General features: G+C 44.4%; 1 protein-coding gene across 1 annotated transcript; it reads left to right on the plus strand.

The window, feature by feature from the left end:
* The first annotated feature begins 859 nt into the window (after window positions 1-859).
* Window positions 860-9,770, plus strand: LOC136520487 (transcriptional elongation regulator MINIYO-like). The gene is made up of 10 exons (XM_066514029.1): window positions 860-1,207; window positions 1,323-2,202; window positions 2,300-2,412; window positions 3,820-4,007; window positions 4,569-4,674; window positions 4,756-5,013; window positions 5,777-5,965; window positions 6,558-8,861; window positions 9,165-9,371; window positions 9,473-9,770. Exons 1-10 carry the CDS (start codon window positions 974-976, stop codon window positions 9,629-9,631), a joined length of 4,638 nt encoding a protein of 1,545 aa, XP_066370126.1. The 5' UTR covers window positions 860-973; the 3' UTR covers window positions 9,632-9,770.
* Window positions 9,771-20,306: the final 10,536 nt, after the last annotated feature.

A 20,306-nucleotide genomic window follows, 5' to 3' on the forward strand; every position in this document is an offset into this window, starting at 1 on the left:
ACGTGCAAAACCGAAACTTCAACTCAAACTATACCAGGAAAGGCGCCTGAAGCGTAGCTTAGGACTCTGACCTTGTATCCGAATAGGACACAAACAACGCCTCTCAGCGCCTGGACTATAAAGGGCTGGTGATGGTGCCCATTGTAAAAAAAGAAGGCATACCCGATACTCAAAGCAATACAACGCAAACAGGCTAACGCCAAAACTGGACGTAAGGTTATTACTCGACCAAGTCGAGGGCCTGAACCAGTATAAATCGTGAGTCTTTTTACGCAACCGCCGAATTTCGCTATTCGCCGAAGCCCGAACAACTGTCCCGGATACCCCCGTGGCAGGCTATCAGTGGTAAAACATCGACAATCCATTAGTACTAAAAATTAGCCGACTAATACCTTATACCTGTTCATTTTTAGTAGGAGACTGTTTAGATTCACCTGCTAATTGGTAGTTGGATAGTGGGTTAAATGTGTATATGAACTATTAGCACCTATTAACAACACCAAACCTGTTAATGGAATTAATAGTTAGCAGCCCTCTAGCTAATAATTAGCATATTTATTAGCAGATCTATTTGGATCCACTATTATTAATTTTAGCTGCTAATTTTTAGTGCTCATGGTTCATAACTTACAATTTTTTTCAGCATAAATATAGGTCACAATAGCTTTTTTCTGTTATAGAATAACAGCACCTTTTTTCATAGTGGAGACCTTGCTAATGCTGAAGATGAGAAGCTCGGCAACACAACCATAGACGGTTGTAACACAGAGATTTGTCATTTGACCTCAGCTTGCTTTGCGACCTGAGCAAAATACCCACTACCCGTTACCCGAACCTGAAATATCTAGCCCCGAGCGTCGCATCTCCGCCCTCACCAGCCGCTTGAACTTTGGAGCGGCAGAGCCCCTTGAACCCCTCTCGCTGCACACCGCCACGCCGCGCTCCGCTCTCGTCCCATCCCCTCTCTTCCCCGATGGACACGCCGACGAAGCGGCGGAACCAGCCCGGCGGCGCGCACCCTACACGCCGTAAGGTCGTGGAGGATCCCTTCCACCCCGCACCCCCTACACCTGCCGCGGCGGCGGCGTCCCCGTCCCGCCTCGTCGGCGCCATCGTCGAGAAGGGCTTCGCTGCCGCCGCGCCCTCCTCCGCGCCCCGCCCCTCCGTCCTCCCCTTCCCCATCGCCCGCCACCGCTCCCACGGCCCCGTAAGCCGCCGCCGTCCTCCCAAACCCTAGGCCCCTAACCCCCTAACCTCGATTTGCTTCGTTGCTTTTTGATTGTATGCTCCCCGCTGACCAACTACTTCTTCCCGTTTCGCAGCACTGGGGTCCCGCGGCGAAGGACGCCTCCAAGAATGGGGCTGCGGACGACGACGACGAGATGGACATGGACGAGACAGACTACCATCCTGTGGCGGCTGATGCAGCTGGTCCTGTGCCAAGGAAGGAGAAGAAGGGCATGGATTTTAGCCGGTGGCGTGAGTTTGTTGGCGATGCTCCCCCCAAGCGGAGGCAGGGGAAGCCAGTGCAGGCCAAGAAACAGAGTGATCAGAGAATTGATGCTGGGGCTGTGGCTTCTAAGGTTGGTGGTGTGGCAGCTACGGGGAGAGCATTGGAGGGAGGTGCTATGCGGCTTGACAGTGGAGAATTGGAGGGAGGTGCTATGCGGCTTGACAGTGGGAATGCTAGGGAAGGACCCGGTGCTGTGCTTTCGGTTTCTGATGTGGTGTCCAAGAAGCCAATGAGTCAGGCTGAATCGAGAGATGAATTGGTGAAGGCAGGTGAGGTTAGGAATTCGACATCACAAGCAGAGAGTATGGACCTGGACGGCAGGGAGTCATCGATGGAAGCAGAGATCAGTGCAGAGAACATGGCTAGGTTGGCTGGGATGTCTGCAGGGGAGATTGCAGAGGCCCAAGCAGATATTGTAAATAAGCTGAACCCTGCATTGGTGGAGATGCTGAGGCGGCGGGGAAGGGAGAAATCTGGAGGCACGAAGGATGTGGGTAAGGACAAGGGTCTGGAAAACTCAGGACCGCAGAAGACCAAAAGGGCTACACCAGGGGATTGGTTGACTGCTGGTGAACATAGTGGGCACTCTTGGAAGGTGTGGAGTGAGAGAGTGGAGCGGATCAGGTCTTGTAGGTTCACATTAGATGGAGACATATTGGGGTTCCAATTTTCTCACGAGCAACAAGATGGTATATCACATGGTTTTGCTCATCTGAGCTACATTTGCTTCTGTTGATGACTTGATGTGGTATCCTTTAGATGACAACCTATATCTCCCACTTTCAGGCAAGAAGATGCATTCAGAAAGTGTTGCTGAGCGTGATTTCCTTAGAACTGAAGGAGATCCTGCAGCTGTTGGGTACACAATCAAGGAGGCAGTGGCACTTACCAGGAGCATGGTTTGTTTTTTATACACCCTCTGTTTCTAATATTATTTTCCATTTACTTGGAGGGTTTTTTCCTGTCGAATATGAAGGAGAGCTGCCTATCATTGCATTAAGAAGAAAACCCAGAATACAATGCGCACACAACACACGCCACACCCACACACCAGTCACTCTTAGTTAGAATCGCTTCAGTTACATCAAAAGCATGAGCCGACCTGAACACTATCAAGCCAACTACTTGGCGACTACCTCCAGATGTGATAACCCCTTAGTGCCAGCAAGGCGCCAAAGATGGGCCTCAAGGATATTTCTAATCACAAGCTAAATGCTGAGATTGGCTCCATTAAACACACAGACACAGTCATTATGATGTTTCCACATCATCCAAGCACTTTGGACAATTAGCGGGTTCAAATCTTTCTTGACTTTCTCCACTGCATCCAACCATTTACTTGGGAAAGGTTATTCCAAAAATGTCTTCTCAATAAGAAAATTAAAAGTGTGATTGTTACGATAATTTCCACGCTCTATCCTAGTGATGTGAAATAGGCTCAGGATTTCTAGCATGGAATAAAATATGTATTACTTGAGTTCTTGTGGCCTTTGTATTATGCACTATTTTATGGGGTACATATTTTACTTATATTTTTTTCAAGGATTGGTTATTTTTTTCATTTCTCGATTTGTGGATCCCAAGGAATATACGTTGTTAAGGTGAAAAAAGGCCTTTAGTTCTTAATTTGTATCATGTATATGCCATGCTTATGTCGCAGTATGACGTCTAAAGGTGTGTTAGCCTGTGTGTCCATGCATGTGTCCAGGTTCATTGTGTCTAGCAGATTTTCAGATAGTAGTCAAGGAGAATAATAGACAATCATAGGAGTTATGACTGCAGTAATTAGGAGGATATCATGGGCAGGTGTATGAGCTATATATATGAAAAAATGGTGAGAGAGAGAGGGAGGGAGGAGGGAGGAGGGAGGGAGGGATGGATGGATGGATTTGCTGTATATATGATAAAATGGTGAGAGAGAGGGAGTGATTTCCTAGTGCCTGTGATAAACATTGAAGATAGAGGGAGTGACTTCCTAGTGTGTGTTTATAATAAACACTGAGAAAGGAGGGAGTGATTTCTGTCAAGTTGTTAGGTGAGGTAATGAGTTTTTTTCACAAATTTGGTTTGTGTAGAGCATCAGCTATTGAACTGGTTATCTGTCAAGTTCAATGTTCTAGTCTATTTTATACTTCTGTGTCAACATAGGAGTGCCATGGCGAGCGTAGTAAATACTAAATAGTAACTGTCATTGCTTCAGGTTTCAAAGAATGCATTTTTTACATCATTTGTTAAAATATATTTTTTAATTTTTAAAAGTTGCAACATCAAGACATGTGATATAATTCAGCTTCCTCAAATTGTAGGTTCCGGGGCAGCGTGTGCTTGCATTTCAACTTCTTGCTTCTATTCTGAATAGGGCATTGCAGAACCTTCATAAGATTGATCTAATGGATAATGTTAAAGGAATGAATTCTAATGAAGAATTCGATGACTGGCAAGCAATTTGGTCCTATGCCCTTGGGCCTGAACCAGAGTTGGTACTCTCCCTAAGGTAAAAATACCTTTCTTAAATACCCCCTTTGTTATCAATGAAGACCCATTTTCTTGGGAGTTAGCTTCACAATTTTATCTTCTGAGGAAAAGAGTGGAGCTATTGCATGGCTTCTACTCTTTACCCCTATCTATTGCTGGCACTGGCATGCTATCTACTGAGTGTTTGTGCTATGTGACCTTGTGATCTAAACGTTATTCCTTATTTATTGGATTCAGTGCTTCCTTGTTACATGCATGGAGTAATATTATGCATTCAGATTTACGATGCGTATAAACGAAGAGAACCATAAATGGAATATTTGAATAGTTTGATCAGTAGTAAACATGTAAAAACAATCGTGGACCTCTCATATTTGTGTTGTCCCTTAGCTTTGTATTTTAAAGGTGGCATTTGTGTCGGTGTTTGCGTGTGCATCCACCTTGTTATCTGAAATACATGGTTGCATTCTTTTTGTTTGACCCAAAGCTAACTATTTGGATTTGGGACCTAGTGATGCCAGTTTCTTTTCTTTCCTATTTTCTACTTTGCACTTTCTGTTACTAACTGAAGCATTTGCAGGATGGCTTTGGATGATAACCATGATTCTGTAGTTCTGAGTTGTGCTAAAGTAGTTAATGTCATGCTGAGCTGTGAGTTCAATGAATCCTATTTTGAATTTTCAGAGGTAACTTTGTCTTTTTTGGGAGGTTCTCCTCTATTTTTTGTTGCTAGTTTGAGCCTCATTTTGTCATTGTTATACTTGCAGAAAGTAGGTAATGGAAAAGATATCTGCACAGCTCCTGTATTTCGTAGCAAACCTGACCTAGATGGAGGCTTTCTTGAAGGTGGGTTTTGGAAATACAACACAAAACCATCAAATATACTCCCACATTATGGTGACAATGATGAGGACGAAGCTGATGACAAGCATACAATTCAGGATGATGTTGTTGTGTCTGGCCAAGATGTTGCTGCTGGTTTTGTTAGGATGGGGATACTTCCACGAATCTGTTTTCTGTTGGAGGTCAGTTTTTGTCCTTTTATTCTTATTTGATTTGTTGTCGTTTCTTTGAAAATACCACCCCACCAACGTGGCACTGACAAGTAAGGATCAATTCAGGTTTATTGAATGATATCAGAGGCTGTTTGAAAGTTCGATTGATTTATCATGTCCAATGCTGCTATTGGACCACCTGGTCCTCACCAGCAAATATCATTTGCTTTGGTCACACCATGTCAATATCTGTTGCTAGTGAAAGTGTAATAAGATAATTATGATCAGCTTCTGAATTTTTAGCACTAACCTTGGAAATTGGGATTCCTTGGAACATATTGTGGTGCTAGGTGTCCTATAATTATGACTCACTATCAATTACTCACTCAAGTAGAGCTTTTGTGTTGTTGCTTGCCTCATCCTGTGGGGCTAGTATCTAGGACATTTCTATTCCTCTTAATTTATGCTTGGAGTTCCTGACATTTTTTTTAATAATTGCCATAAAATTTTAATTGTACGTGCCTATTAATTTATCATATCTTTTATCCAACATCTGCCTATAATTTTGAATGTATCCCCTAGCTTCTGTGCTGTTCCTTTGAACTCGGTCATGATATTTGTTCCACCAGGTATAGTGCATGTGCATTGCACTTGTACATTTTTAGTGAGCCCTGTATCAGCTAATGCCTAGTTGACTCTTTTTTTTTTGCTAATAATTTTGTTCTTTTATTTCAAAAAGTGATTGTAATCATTAAGGGTGTTAAACTGAACCTTTTCTTTTCCATTGATTCAGATGGACCCATCTCCTGCTTTAGAAGATTATCTTGTATCGGTTCTTGTAGCACTAGCCAGGCACTCTCCACATTCTGCTGATGCAATCTTGAATTGCCCAAGACTTATTCAAAGTGTTACTAAGCTGTTGATAAATCAAGGATCAATGGAAATTCGCTCCTCACAAATCAAAGGGGTTACTCTCTTGAAGGTAATTTTTTGGTTCTTTTGACACCCCTGTGTTATAGAGTTATCGTGATAGATAGTTGGCATCATCGATTGACATGTTGCACGCATGTTGATGGCTTGATGCTGAATAATTCCAGTAGGTGCAGATTATTATTAGACAGGTGCTTCTCTTGGTCATCCTTGCATACTTTACTGACCGGGAGTGGAGATGTGTTATAATATTCCCAGTAATGTGTGGCACTCGTCTGAATTATTAGTTGAGCTCAGATGATTTTCTTTGTATGCAAGTGCATTAATAGTTCATATCGATTGCCATATGGTATAGATGTTTCATGAATTGGTTCCTTTCTAGTTCATGATGCTCATTCCTTGTCTCCCTCAATCACACTGCCCTCCACATTTTATGTACCCACACATACTAATTTATGTGTTTTGATATTTTATAGCGTACATATTCACTTCTATGTTCCAGTAATATTATACTTTGAAAATACAGCATCTTGAAAGCTACTGCAATCGACTCATATTCTAGAAAACGTGCGCGGCTTCCCTTGTTTTTCTGCCAAACAGGACTTCTTTTCAGCATCTAAAGCCACATATTCTGTTTTGATCAGGTTTTGTCCAAATACAACAGGCAAACTTGCTTGAATTTTGTGAACCATGGAGTTTTTCAGCAGGCATTGTGGCACTGGTACAGAAAAGCTGGTACTATTGAGGACTGGGTAAGATCTGGAAAGGAAAAATGCAAGCTTAGTTCAGCAATGATGGTTGAGCAGCTGCGGTTTTGGAGAACCTGCATCTCTTATGGGTTTTGTATAGCTCATTTTGCTGATTTCTTTCCTGTTTTGTGTCTGTGGCTCAGTCCTCCTGAGTTTGAGAAACTAAGTGAACACAATGTTCTTGTTGAGTTTAGTTCTGTTGCTAGAGAGTCATATCTTGTCTTAGCAGCTCTGGCACAAAGGTTACCGCTCCTTCATTCAGTGGAGCAGCTTTCCAATCAAGATCTGGGAGTTTCTGCCAGTTATATTGAGACATGTTCTTGGAGCCATGTTGTCCCGATGGTAGACTTAGCGTTATCTTGGTTACATCTTAATGATATTCCCTATGTAAGTTCACTAATCAGCGGGCAGAATAGGAATACAGAGCACATGGTAGAGGCAAGCTATTTGATTTTGGTGATTGCTTCTGTGCTAGGCATGCTTAATTCAATTTTGGAAAGAATATCACCAGATGTCACTCCTGAGGATAAAAGTTACAGCTTGCCCTGGATACCGGATTTTGTCCCCAAAATTGGCCTGGGCATAATTAGTAATGGATTTTTCAGCTGCTCGGACACTGTTGCTGTTAGAAATGCAGAGCATCAGTCTTTTTGTTGCGCGTCTTTGGTGCAGGGACTATGTTATATGAGATGCCATGGTAATGTTGATGTATCATTGTCTTCCATAAGCTGCCTTCAAAGATTAGTGCAGCTATCTTGGTCTGTTGACAGAGTGATCCAGGGAGCCAAAAAAAGTTGTTCCGAGTGTTTCAATGAGTCTGGAACAGGTGTAGCTGGCAAGCTACTAGGAGAAGGTATCTCCAGTTTATGGCATAATGATTTGCTACACTTGCTGACTTCGCTATTGCCAATGATTTCATCACAATGGTCCATATCACAGAACATAGAGATGTTTGGTAGGGGAGGGCCAGCTCCTGGTGTTGGGTTTGGCTGGGGGGCATGTGGTGGAGGGTTTTGGTCTCTTAAATGCCTACTTGCACAATTGGATTCGCAGTTGGTTGTAGAATTGATCAAATGTTTCTCTTCAGTTCAAGGAAGTCCTGTCATCCTCGATGAAGGTGTGAAGTCAGATAATGTGACTAACACAGTTGTGACAGCTTCAAATTGGATCAGTTCTTCCCTAGGGTTGTCTTTGATTGCCGGACCTGGACAAATCTATATGTTGGAGAAAGCTTTTGATATGATTTTTGAACCTTCTATTCTGAAGTATCTCAAATCATCTATACACAAATTTGCCTCTGACATGGAATTACTGAAACCTTTTGAATGGGACATAAATGAAGATGAATATCTGCTCTTCAGCAGTGTTCTCAATTCACATTTCAGATCCAGATGGTTAGCCGTCAAGAAGAAGCATTCAGATAAATACGCAGGAAATAATAGCAGCACTAAGATTTCAAAAACACCAGAGACATTGGAGACAATTCAGGAAGAAACAGAATTGACAGAAGCTGTAAATCAACCTTGCAACACATTAGTGGTAGAGTGGGCGCATCAGAGACTGCCTCTTTCTGTCCAATGGATTCTAAGCGCAGTTTGCTGCATTGATGATCCAAAAGGCACGCTCTCAACATCAGCCAACTATATTCTTGATGTCTCAAGGGCTGGTCTTATCTTCCTTTTAGGTCTGGAGGCCATTTCAGCTACCCTGTGCCTCCATGCTCCTTTGATCTGGAAAATTCATGCACTTTCGGTCTCTATCCGCTCTAGCATGCGTTTGCTACAAGAAGACAGAAGTAGGGATATTTTCTGTACTTTACAGGAATTGTATGGCCAGCATCTGAACAGGTTATGCCAGAAATTCTGTAAATCTAACTCTGTTGAGGAAGTTAAGGGTGTTGCAGTGGCCACTTCAGAGGAAGCAATGGAGATGATCAGTAGCCTCGAAGTTCTCAGGTTCCAGGAGAAAATTCATGGAAGCTACACTACTTTTGTTGAGAGCCTAGTTGATCAATTTGCAGCTGTCTCATATGGAGATTTTGTTTTTGGTCGGCAAGTGGCCATTTATCTGCATAGAAAGGTTGAGCCAGCAGTACGGCTTGCAGCATGGAATGCACTGTCTAATGCGTATGTGCTTGACCTGTTACCCCCGCTAGACAAATGCATTGGCAACGCCCAAGGATACTTGGAGCCTCTTGAGGTACATTTTCTTTAATTTATTTTGCATTTCTGTTCCAGAGAACCTTTTTCATGGAGTAAGTAACTATGTGAATGATTTATTTTGGAACTTGACCTTTGTACTCTGTTTGTCTTTGTCTATTGCACAGCCTACAATATGCAGTAGACAGTGCAAGATTTATACTATTTTGCTGACATTTATTTTGGTTTTTATATGTATGATTTCCATACCATCACTTAGTATGATTAACTTCTGTAGTTGGCTGCCTCTCCATGTTCAAAGAACATAGTCTCACTGTTTCAGTTTTTTACAATACTTCTGCAGGATGATGAAAAAATTTTGGAATCTTATGCTAAATCATGGACGTCTGGTGCCCTTGACAAAGCTTTACAGCGTGATTCCATGGCCTTCGCATTGGCAAAGCATCACCTTTCAGGCTTTGTCTTCCAGTCCAGCGATTCTGGCAAAACGCTGCGAAACAAGCTGGTCAAATCGCTTATCCGGTGCTATGCACAAAAGCGGCATCATGAGGTAATTGCTCGCTCATGTTTCTTTGAGTGCTTGGGACTCTGCAATTCCTTCCACGTATAAGCTTGACCTGTCCTGAGTATCTGTTGAATTCTGTACCACAGGCTATGCTGAAGAGCTTCGTTCTGCAAGGCATCACACAGGATTCCAATAGCAGTGGCAATGAGCTTGGATGGCGATTCGAAATCTTGAAGGATGCCTGTGAGATGAACTCCTCCCTCTTAGGTGAAGTCCAGAGACTGAAGGCATGTCTTGGCCAATGAAGGCCAGAAAGTTATGAAGGCCAGAAAGTTAAGTGTGTCATTAACTAGGCAGCGTTGGTTAGGAAAACTATACGGCAAAGCGACCCAAAATATGCAACTATGAGCAAGCTCACGATTGGCTAGTGATTACTTTCGATTTTGATGAGGGGGACGCCGAGCAGGCAGCAACCCTGAGTCTAACCCGCTATGTTAGGCTTCCTTGACTCCCCTACCCCCTCTCATACAGTATCGTGGTTTGACATCTTGAAAGATGCTCGTTAGTCGAGAGATGGCACTATTCCCTCAGGTCAAGTCAGAACGAAGGCATCGCGTATTCACGCATAGTCAATAGAAGCCAGAAGATGGGGACGTCATGAACTTGATAGGTGATCAGTAGTTCTACTTGTTGCTTTGGAGATAGGTTTCAGTTCCAAGACGTCTAACGGACACGGAGAGCACAATTGGCAGCAGTGCACAAACTGCAATTGTCGCTGATCCACTAGCCGTGCCATCGATCGACGACCGATGGCTTTGACGCTTGTATACTGTTATTATTAGTGGAGGACTCCCACTAAGGATGGCAACGGGGATATGCCCGTCGGGTATCGCCGGAACGTTCTTTTCCCCGCTACGGAGAATTCATCCTGTCCCCATCCCCATTAACTGTCTCGGGTATAGATTCTTGCACATCCCCATACCCGTCGGGTATCGGTCGGGTAACAGATACCCGACGGGTACTGCATATCCGATAAACAAGGACACTTGGGGTCGCAGCTTTGCAATCGGAGACGTTTCTTCTTCACCCGGGTATAAGTGTCGGAGTCTCGGAGATGCCGAGGAGAAGGAGCGAGGTTGCGAGGAGGACGAGCAAAGGTGGCAGAGAGACCGAACTGAGGAAGCGTGGGGCACGAGCGCTTGTGAGACAGGCGTGCTTGTGCTGCTGGTGGAGATGGTGAGGAAAAATTGAACGAGGGTTCCTAGAACACACAAACTATATATATGACTGTTCAGATTTGGACCAAAATACCTATGTTGAGTTTCTTTGGGCCTAATACTCGCATGACAGCTCAAATAGTCGGGTTCCCCAACGGGTAACGGGGACGGGTAAACAGGGAATGTTTCCGTACCCGCTATACCCGTCGGGTATGGATTCTTTCCCATTTAGATGCCCGCGGGTAAAGATATGATCCTATCCCCGTCCCCTAATGGATCAAATACCCGTCGGGTATCGGGTATCGGGGGGCCGTTGCCATCTTTAACTCCCACTTTCCAAGCAGAAAAGAAAAGGCCATGGCATGCTCATATACTACGGGCTGGCTCGTTGCTGAAATAGCCAAATAGGGAGTTGATGCTGCTGCTGCTTATCGCCTCCGCCGCCGGCTGCAGCTTCTTCCTCGTCGCCCGTGCAAGTGCACCGCACCACCGACCCAACCAGACAAACAACAGCCTCGCTGCATACCGAGCTAGAGGGACGCGCTGCTGGCGTTCAAGCGATCCATCACAGGCGATCCCGCAGGCCGGCTGGCGTCGTGGCGGGAACAAGACCATGACTGCTGCCGCTGGGGAGGGGTCCGGTGCAGCAACGTCACCGGCCATGTGGTCGGGCTCTATCTCGGAGCCCCGACTGCCCCCTGCGATTTGGGCGATTCTGGCATCCTTGGTACTGGCTCGGCCTCCTACGATGACCCAATATTCCAGTGCTCGGGTGGAGCATTTCTTGAAGGCCAGGTACCACTGTTCTCTCTGCGACACCTGGAGCATCTCGATCTCCTCTCAGCTCGGTAATCTTTCCAACCTTCAGTATCTCAACCTCTCCAACACTGGCATGCACTCCTCGGATGTATCATGGATAGCACATCTGCCGCGGTTACGGTACCTTGACTTGGGGTCCCTAAACCTCAGCACAGCATATCACTGGGCTCATGCCGTGAACATGCTCCCTTCACTCAGGGTCCTTGGCCTTTCTCGGAGCCAGCTTTGCAAGTGCAAACCAGTCGCTCCCGCACCTTAACCTCACCAAACTTGAGAGGCTCCATCTCTCTCTCAACTTGTTTAATCATACGGTGGCATCTTGTTGGTTTTGGGGTTTGACGACAAGCCTCAAGTACCTGAGCGTTAGTGCTATTTTATCCGGTCGAATCCCTGATGCTCTAGCAGCCATGACATCCCTCCAAGTCCTAGATTTTTCAGGGTTTATAAATTCCGTCACGGTGCCGCCGTATTTGCTGAGAAACCTGTGCAGTTTAGAAATCCTGAACCTAGAGCTATCCCTTGCGTCTGGGAACATGACAGAGTTCCTTGAGAGCTTGCAGTAGAATTGTTCATCACACAAGAAAATACAGCAACTCAACCTGGCAGGTAACTTTATCAACGGAACCCTACCAACTGGGATGAGCCGATTTATCAACTTAGTCACCCACTCACCCTCCAACAGTCTCTCTGGCACGTTCCCATCTTTTCTGCAAGGCTGCACACAGCTGGGGCTCCTAGATCTATCAGGGAATAACTTCACTGGGAAATTGCCTATCTGGATTGGGGACTTGATGGAATTGCGATATCTAAGGCTAAGCAATAATCTGTTCTATGGGAACATTCCATTCAGCATTACCAACCTTGGAAAACTTTACAATTTGAATCTCGCAGGCAATGGTTTATCAGGAGCTATCCCTTGTCATTTGTCAAATTTGACTGCGATGGCAGGAAATGGTGAGAACGATGACTCTGGCGATCAAGATTGGTACTTTGATGGATCCCTAAGTTTGTTACCTGTGACCACAAAGGGCCAAGAACTTTATTATTATTTTGCACTTTCCAGCATGGTGAGCATTGACCTGTCATCGAATTACTTAACTGGTGGAATTCCAGAGGAAATAACTTAAACTTTTAAAGAATCTAAATTTGTCAAGGAATTGAATGGGAGAATTCCACATGAGATTGGGTTCATGCAATCGTTGGAATCGCTGGAGGCTGGACCTCTCAAGTAACAGGTTCTCGGGAGAGATACCGCCTAGCCTGTCGAACATATCATATCTGAGCTACTTGAACCTGTCACACAACAATCTATCGGGAAGAATACCCTCAGGATCACAACATGACAGCCTCTACCTACAACATCCAGATATGTAATAGTGGCAACAATGGTCTTTGCGGGCCTCCTTCAAAAAAAAAAGAAATTGCTCGAGGAGTACTGTGAAAGGTCACGGCTATGGCAGTCACAACAGAACCGCACATATACCAGAGCCAGTGTTCTTCTACCTTGGGCTCGGGTCAGGATCTATTGTTGGTCTCTGGGTGGTGTTTTGCATCCTGCTTTTCAAGAAAACATGGAGGATTGCATATTTCCTCTATTTTGACAAGGTATATGACACAATATCTGTGTTCATAGTTGTTACTTGGGCAGTCATCTTCGCCCGAAAGACAACCGCACAGTAAGCTAATCAATCGATCAGAAAGCTTGGCTAGAAGGATGTGTGCGAATCAGGCCATGTATTACAAAGCAGTTGGCTTCTTTGTTACTCTATTTTTGTTTTGTGTTACTATTACATTGGCCACGTTTGATTAGCTGTGCTAGCAGTATGCTGTTCATTTAGAAGTTAAATATTACGTTTTCTTTTACTTTGTCTACACTGCCTGTCTGTACTATATACAGGGGTGAAAACGGTACGGATATTTTCCGACCGTATTCAAGACCGAATCCGTTTAGAGGGGTTCAGATCTGTCCGTATCTGAGTCCGGATATTTAACATCCGACACCGTATCCGTATCCGAATACTCAAATCACATATTTATGATGTCGATATCTAATCGTATCCTATCCGGCATGGTTGACACTATCCGTATTCGAATCCGAATCCGGACAGAAATATAAAAACAAATGTGATTTCAGTGATATCCGTTCGTATCCGATCCGTTTTCATCCCTAACTATATATATATATATATATATATATATATATATATATATATATATATATATATATATATATATATATATATATATATATATATATATATATATATATATATATATATATATATATATATATATATATGCAGAGAGGCCAAGGAACGGCACTATCAATTTGTTCTGAAGCTAACTGTTGCTTAACGCTTGTAATGAAAGCATGCAATTTCACTCTCCTGTTTTTTTCCCCTGTCAACTGTCATGGAAGGCAAGGAATATGAATGTTGACAGTCATAATCAAAGGTCTCACAGCAAGAACAACAACAGACAGACAAACCCAACGTAGCAGTAATGTTCACCCACCTCTATCCAACCGTGGTAATTCTCGTGGGATATCATATCAAAGCGCGAGGTGTGAACTGATTAATTAATAAAGCATTAAGCTTTGAATCAGAAATAATCCGAACTAGACGCCCTGGCGGCACCTCCACGGCGCAGGACCAAATTAAGCAGAAGCCAGTGGCCGCGTGTGTCGTGCCGGACCGCCGGTGGTGGATCCACGCTGGGGTCGTGCCTGCGTAGGGATGCCGTAAGGTCGGGTGCCAAGACAAGCGAGGCCGTTGTCGTGTGTCAGTGTCACGCTCTGACTATGGCCTCTCTGTTGACCATTGTTTATTGTTCCCTGGAATATGCTCTCGGCAAAACCGTGTAGGCCCCTCTGGTCGTCTCCGGCAACCGGTTGACGAGGCATTGACTAGTAATAGCTAGCGTGACCTTCTCGTAGACTTCTTTGAATGAAATAGGGCCCCACTCGTGCTCATATGCTGCTGGGATCGTACGCTTCCTTCACCTGTTCGCTTAATCGTCTTATCAGACCAATCAGCTTATAAGTCACGACCATGATAGCCGACGTTGTTTCTAGTCAGGCACGCAGGAAAGGAATAGAGCAGCTACCTACCTTACCTCACTCCTGTTCTGGAGTCCTGTTGGCTAGCATCTGGGTTGATTAAAACCCACTTGACTTCTCTTCAACCATAGAATTTAGAGCATTGGTGGCTCCTTCGCGTGTTGACATATGTCGTTCTCTATTTTTCAAAAAAAAAACCCTTATGATTCTTAGAATCAACCCGCAGTCCAACCCCTTCCCACCCCGCAACTCTAGCCTGACCTCTTGATCCCTCTCCTTTCTCTCCTCTCCCCGTCGCCGCCGCCGTGTTTATCTCCTCTCCCCGCCGCCGCCGCCTCCTCCGCACCTCCACCCCTCCTGCGCAACCTCCACACAACCGTCGCTCGAGATGGAAGCCGCATGGTCTTTGTGGCATGGGGGCGCACAAGATCAGCAGGCGCCTAATCGGGGAAGAGGAGGTAGCGCTGGACCCTCCCTACCCTCTCCTCCCCTCGCCACCTCCATGCCGGCATGAGCGCCGTTGTTGCTCCTCGATTCGTGAGAGAGGGATCTCCGCCTTCCTCATCGCGTCCTTGGACCCGACAACACACTACGGTCTTGCCCGCCTCTTCTAAAGCCGTCGTTTTATTCCATTACAATCCCAGCAATATAGTGCACAAGCAGCGAATCTTTATTCACGAGTGGTGCCGGTAAACTTCCGTTCCCCATTCCTACTGCTTAGATCCGCTCCCGTTGCGTGCTTTGTTCTTCGCTGTTGCTCTGGAAAAAAAATATGGCCTCGGGTGCTCTCGTGCTGAGCAACAGCCCAGAGGCGACAAAGTGAATCAGCCGAGTGAAAAGATCCTAATGGCTAAAGGGGGGTGAATAGCCTATTAAAAAATTTTACAACAACACTTAGCAAACCGGTTAGATAAATATGAGACGAAGCGAGTGTTGCGCTAGCATACTAAAAATATAAGCCACCTACCACAATTCTAGTTTATATAGTCTCTATCCACACAATGGCTATGTCACTACACTAAGTTAGTGTGCTCTCAAAGGCTAACTAAAGAGCCACACTAACCAAACTAACAAGCTCTCACGACTAGCTACACTAAAGAGCTTGACAACTAGTTTGCGATAATGTAAAGAGAGAGTGAGCAAGATGGTTATACCGCCGAGACGAGGAATGAACCAATCAATCACAAGAATGAATACCAATGAAGATCAATCGCCTCGGAATCAAATGATGACACAATGATTTTGTACTGAGGTTCACTTGCTTGCCGACAAGCTAGTCCTCGTTGTGGTGATTCACTCACTTAGATGTTTACGTGCTAATTTGCATCACATGCCAAACACTCAATAGGGTGCCGCACAACCAACACAAGATGAGGATCACACAAGCCACGAGCAATTTACTAGAGTACCTTTTTGGCTCTCCACCGGGGAAAGGTCAAGAACCCCTCACAATCACCACGATCAGAGCCGGAGACAATCACCAACCTCCATTCGACGATCCTCGCTACTCCAAGCCGTCTAGATGGCGGCAACCACCAAGAGTAACAAGCGAATCCCGCAGCGAAACACGAACACCAAGTGCCTCTAGATGCAAACACTCAAGCAATGCACTTGGATTCACTCCTAATCTCACAAAGATGATGAATCAATGATGAAGATGAGTGGGAGGGTTTGGCTAAGCCCACAAGGTTGCTATGTCAATGCAAATGGCCAAGAGAGTGAGCTAGAGTCTGTCATGGGGCTTAAATAGAGAGCCCCCATGAATAGAGCCGTTGGCTCTCTGTTTCCTGAAAAAACGGGGTGACCGGACGCGCCGGTCGTATTGACCGGACGTAGGATCCCAGCGTCCGGTCCTTAGATCTTCGCCACGTGTCCCCTGCTTCAAATGCTGATCGTCTGATCTCAACGATCATCAGTGCATTTAAGTTATGACCGGACGCACTACAATATAGGACCAGACATAGGACTCCAGCGTCCGGTCACTTCCAGTAAGGGTCCAGAAATAGAAATTCGCGATCGGACGCTTCCGGTCACACCCGACTGGACTGGCCCAGCGTCTAGTCACTCACCATCTTTTCTGTGCACCGCCACATCAGCAGGACCGGACGTTGAACAGTGTTCAGCCAGAGTTCGGTCAAGAGACCGAGGGCGGCCTTCACTGCGCGCCACTGACCGGACGCTGGGTGACCAGCGTCCGGTCACTGTATCTCAGTGACTATCACTTCCTTCATTTCACCAACTTCTCCAGCCTTGCTCAAATGTGCCAACCACCAAGTGTATCACCTTGTGCACATGTATTAGCATATTTTCACAAATGTTTTCAAGGGTGTTAGCACTCCACTAGATCCTAAATGCATATGCAATGAGTTATAGCATCTAGTGGCACTTTGATAATCGCATTTTGATACGAGTTTCACCCCCTCTTAATAGTACGGCTATCAATCCTAAATGTGATCACACTCTCTAAGTGTCTTGATCACTAAACCGAAAAGCTCATATCAATTTCACATTTGCCTTGAGCCTTTTGTTTTTCGTTCTTCTTTTCCAAGTCCAAGCATTTGATCATCATCATGTCATCATCATCATCATGTCATGATCTTCATTTGCTTTATCACTTGGAGTAGTGCTACCTATCTCATAATCACTTTGATAAACTAGGTTAGCACTTAGGGCTTCATCAATTCACCAAAACTAAACTAGAGCTTTCACCAAGCAACTTATTCTTTTCCCTTCTCCATCACTCAGGCTCTCTTGAGCATATTGTATACCAACTTTCTAATTTACCTAACTCAAAATTATTTGTTTGTTCAAGATTTTTTATTTAGTTAGCATTCATTGCAGAGTTTGATGATGGCAGGGACAACTGTACTAAAGTGTCTAGGTGGGCATAATCACCATGGCAGGAAGCCATAACCAATACCATGGCTTCTGCAAGCTTTATCACAAGCCAGCAAGGTCTCATTCTTTTTCTTTTACCGATTTTCTATGCTTTCCCACCCTACTTGGTTCAAATAGATTTTTCAAATGTTCAATATCTTGCTTGATGAAAAAAGATAAACTATAAACGGATCTCGACATATCTATTTGCATTACTAAATAATTACTACATTGGTTGATACATATTTTCAGTTAAGTACTATGCATCTTAACTATCAATTGTTTCAACCAAATTTCATCCCTAAGTTATGTTCTCAACAATTATAAAATAGTTTTTAGCACATTCAATCCTTTGTTTTCTTCTACGAAGAGCTTACTAAGGGTTCTATATAGATTGTTGACCAGGCTGCATTTGTTTGAACGTAGGTGGTCATCGCTTCTCATCCATCCATCTTGACCTTTTTAGATTCAAATTGATTAACTTGTCCTAAAAAAAGGTTCCCTTAGCTATTTGTAAAATCTGAATGTGAGCCGAATGTTGATGTTGTATATAATTAATGTTTACCAGTTTGGTCGATACAAAGAGTAAAACACATATTAGTGTTCAAGTTGACGTTAGTTGCGGTAGTTTTGCAGCTTTGAAACGACATGGATCCATAGAACACCAACTGGGCAAAACAGGATATGGGGTGCGGTTAGTATTGAAGGCAGAGCTCAAGTGATGGAGTCATCATGGGTTGTCAGGTATGTGAAACTCCCTTTCATAGTATATGATATTATTTTGTGCAGAACTTACATATATTTCTAATTAATACAATGTCAGATTGAAACACAACTGTGAACTGTAGGTATCTGCCTATCTGAAAGTAATTGAGCTACTTGTTCGGCACATTATTTCCGCTTGAAGACATGTAACATCATGGGGTTTAAGTATGGTGTTGTTCTTGTGGATCTATGTTTTTTTATGGGTTTTGCGATGTGGTATTGTTAAGCCATTGAGCTTTCATAATTTGTTGGTTGAAGCACGAAACAATGCTCCATCTGACATACTAACCTTTAGGTTTGAATTATAATTAGGCATTTCCTAATTTCTTCCCTCGATCCCTGCTGCTATATTCTTAGGTTTCTAGCTGTTAGAAAATAGGCATGGGGGAAACTAACAAACTAGGTGCACTCTCACACTTACCTGCTTTGTCCACTTCCTAATTTCTTCCCTCGATCTAAGCATCTCTTCTATACTTCTCCATTGCTCCTTCCTAGCTGTATTGGCTTTGCACATCTATTCTGGTGGTTGACATATATGGCACTATGGTAAGGGTGTAGGGGACCATGACGCCTAAGAGGGGGGGGGGGGGGGTGAATTAGGCAACTTAAAATTCTAACTCTAAGAACCATGGCCTCTTTTTCTACCCTTAGCAAAACCTCTGCAAAAGATAAACTATCTTAGTGTGCAACTACAGTTTTGCTAGTGTGTTGCTATCTCTACCACAAAAGAAGTAATACATTCAATTTAAATACGGAAGCTAAAGAGCAAGGTAGAGATATGCACACTCCCGTCGATGACTCCGGTATTTTTATCGAGGTATCGAGAAGCGCGCAAGCTTCCCCTTAGTCCTCGTTGGAGCCCCTCGCAAGGGCCAAGCTCCTGGTCGGGTAACTCCGTGGGTAGACTCAGGCCTTCCCCACGCACAAGTGGGTCTCCGACGTGCCTTTTGGCAAGCCTCTTCCGGATGCTCCCCGCCGTCTTCACTATCCAGCTTCCGACCGAAATGTCGCGGGCCTTGTTCCCTCCGGTACACGGTGGCAGCCACACCACAAACGCGGTTGGTGTGATCTCGCAAGACTACAAGCCCCTCTGATGTACAACAATGGTGCGCGCAAGCACCAAGTGGTAAGAGGTATGCAAACCTCACTAAACACTAGGCCTAAACCTAGAGTAAGCGCATAAGCGGTGGTCTAATCAACCTAAGCACTTCGCAAAGCACCTACGCTAATCACCTAATGGATCACTAAGCACTATGCATGTGGAGATCACTAAAATGGTATATCAACACCCTTGATATGTTTCCTCAGCTCCACACTACTCAAATGGCTGGTTGAAGGGTATATTTATAAGCCCCACTGAGAAAGTAGCCGTTGGGGACGAAATCCCTCTTTTCTGCTACTGACCGGACTCTGACCAGCGTCCGGTCAGCACTGACCGGACGCCTATGATCACGAAAACTGCTCTCTAAAACCTTACTGATATTGACCGAACTCTGGCACCCAGCGTCCGGTCACTTTGCTGCTCAGCGTCCGGTCCAGCGTCCGGTCGCTGCAGCTGACGCCTGCTGTTGCCGAGCCTCTTGATCGAAGCGCCCAGTCACTTTCCACTAGCATCCGGTCCAGCGTCCGGTCTAACGTCCGGTCACCTCTGTGAGCTCGTTTCTTCATGATCTTATGTACGGTTTGGTTCCTATCTTCGTGCTTGGACTTTGTTTGATATCTTGGGTCTTCTCTTGTGCTCCTAGGGTCTTGCTTATGGTGTTGATCATCGGATCATCATGTCACATTCGTCCAAGTCACGTCTTGCACCCTATTGAAGTACAAAATAATCACTTGCAAATTCATTAGTCCAATTTGGTTGTGTTGGTCATCAAACACCAAAATTCAAAGTAAATGGGCCTAGGGTCCATTTTCCTTACAATCTCCCCCTTTTTGGTGATTGATGACAACACGACCAAAATAAGCAAATAATAAAAAATTGGAATTTTAAAAACTCTCTACTTGCTAGGATGCAATGCAAGGGGCAAGGTTATATGATGCTAAAAGATACTACTTGTTAAACTAAATGAATACCACATGAAAACTTATCTTGCCCTTGCAAATGTCCCCATGTAACATTATAGATTTAAACCTTGCTTCCTACAAAATTTTCAAATTACATAGATTAATCCATAATCCACTATCCTCCCTTTCTTGGACCATTACCACTTGTAGACCATTACCACTTGTAAATTATTAGCTTTT

This window comes from Miscanthus floridulus, chromosome 18 (genome assembly GCF_019320115.1).
Source record: "Miscanthus floridulus cultivar M001 chromosome 18, ASM1932011v1, whole genome shotgun sequence".
NCBI classification, from domain to species: Eukaryota; Viridiplantae; Streptophyta; class Magnoliopsida; order Poales; family Poaceae; genus Miscanthus; species Miscanthus floridulus.

Bases quoted from the DNA above. Each gene is read 5' to 3' on its own strand.
- LOC136520487 (XM_066514029.1), top strand. From the start codon at position 974: ATGGACACGCCGACGAAGCGGCGGAACCAGCCCGGCGGCGCGCACCCT. The intron at 2,413-3,819 runs GTTTGTTTTTTA...CTCAAATTGTAG, and splicing joins TGGCACTTACCAGGAGCATG to GTTCCGGGGCAGCGTGTGCT. The intron at 4,675-4,755 runs GTAACTTTGTCT...TTATACTTGCAG, and splicing joins CCTATTTTGAATTTTCAGAG to AAAGTAGGTAATGGAAAAGA.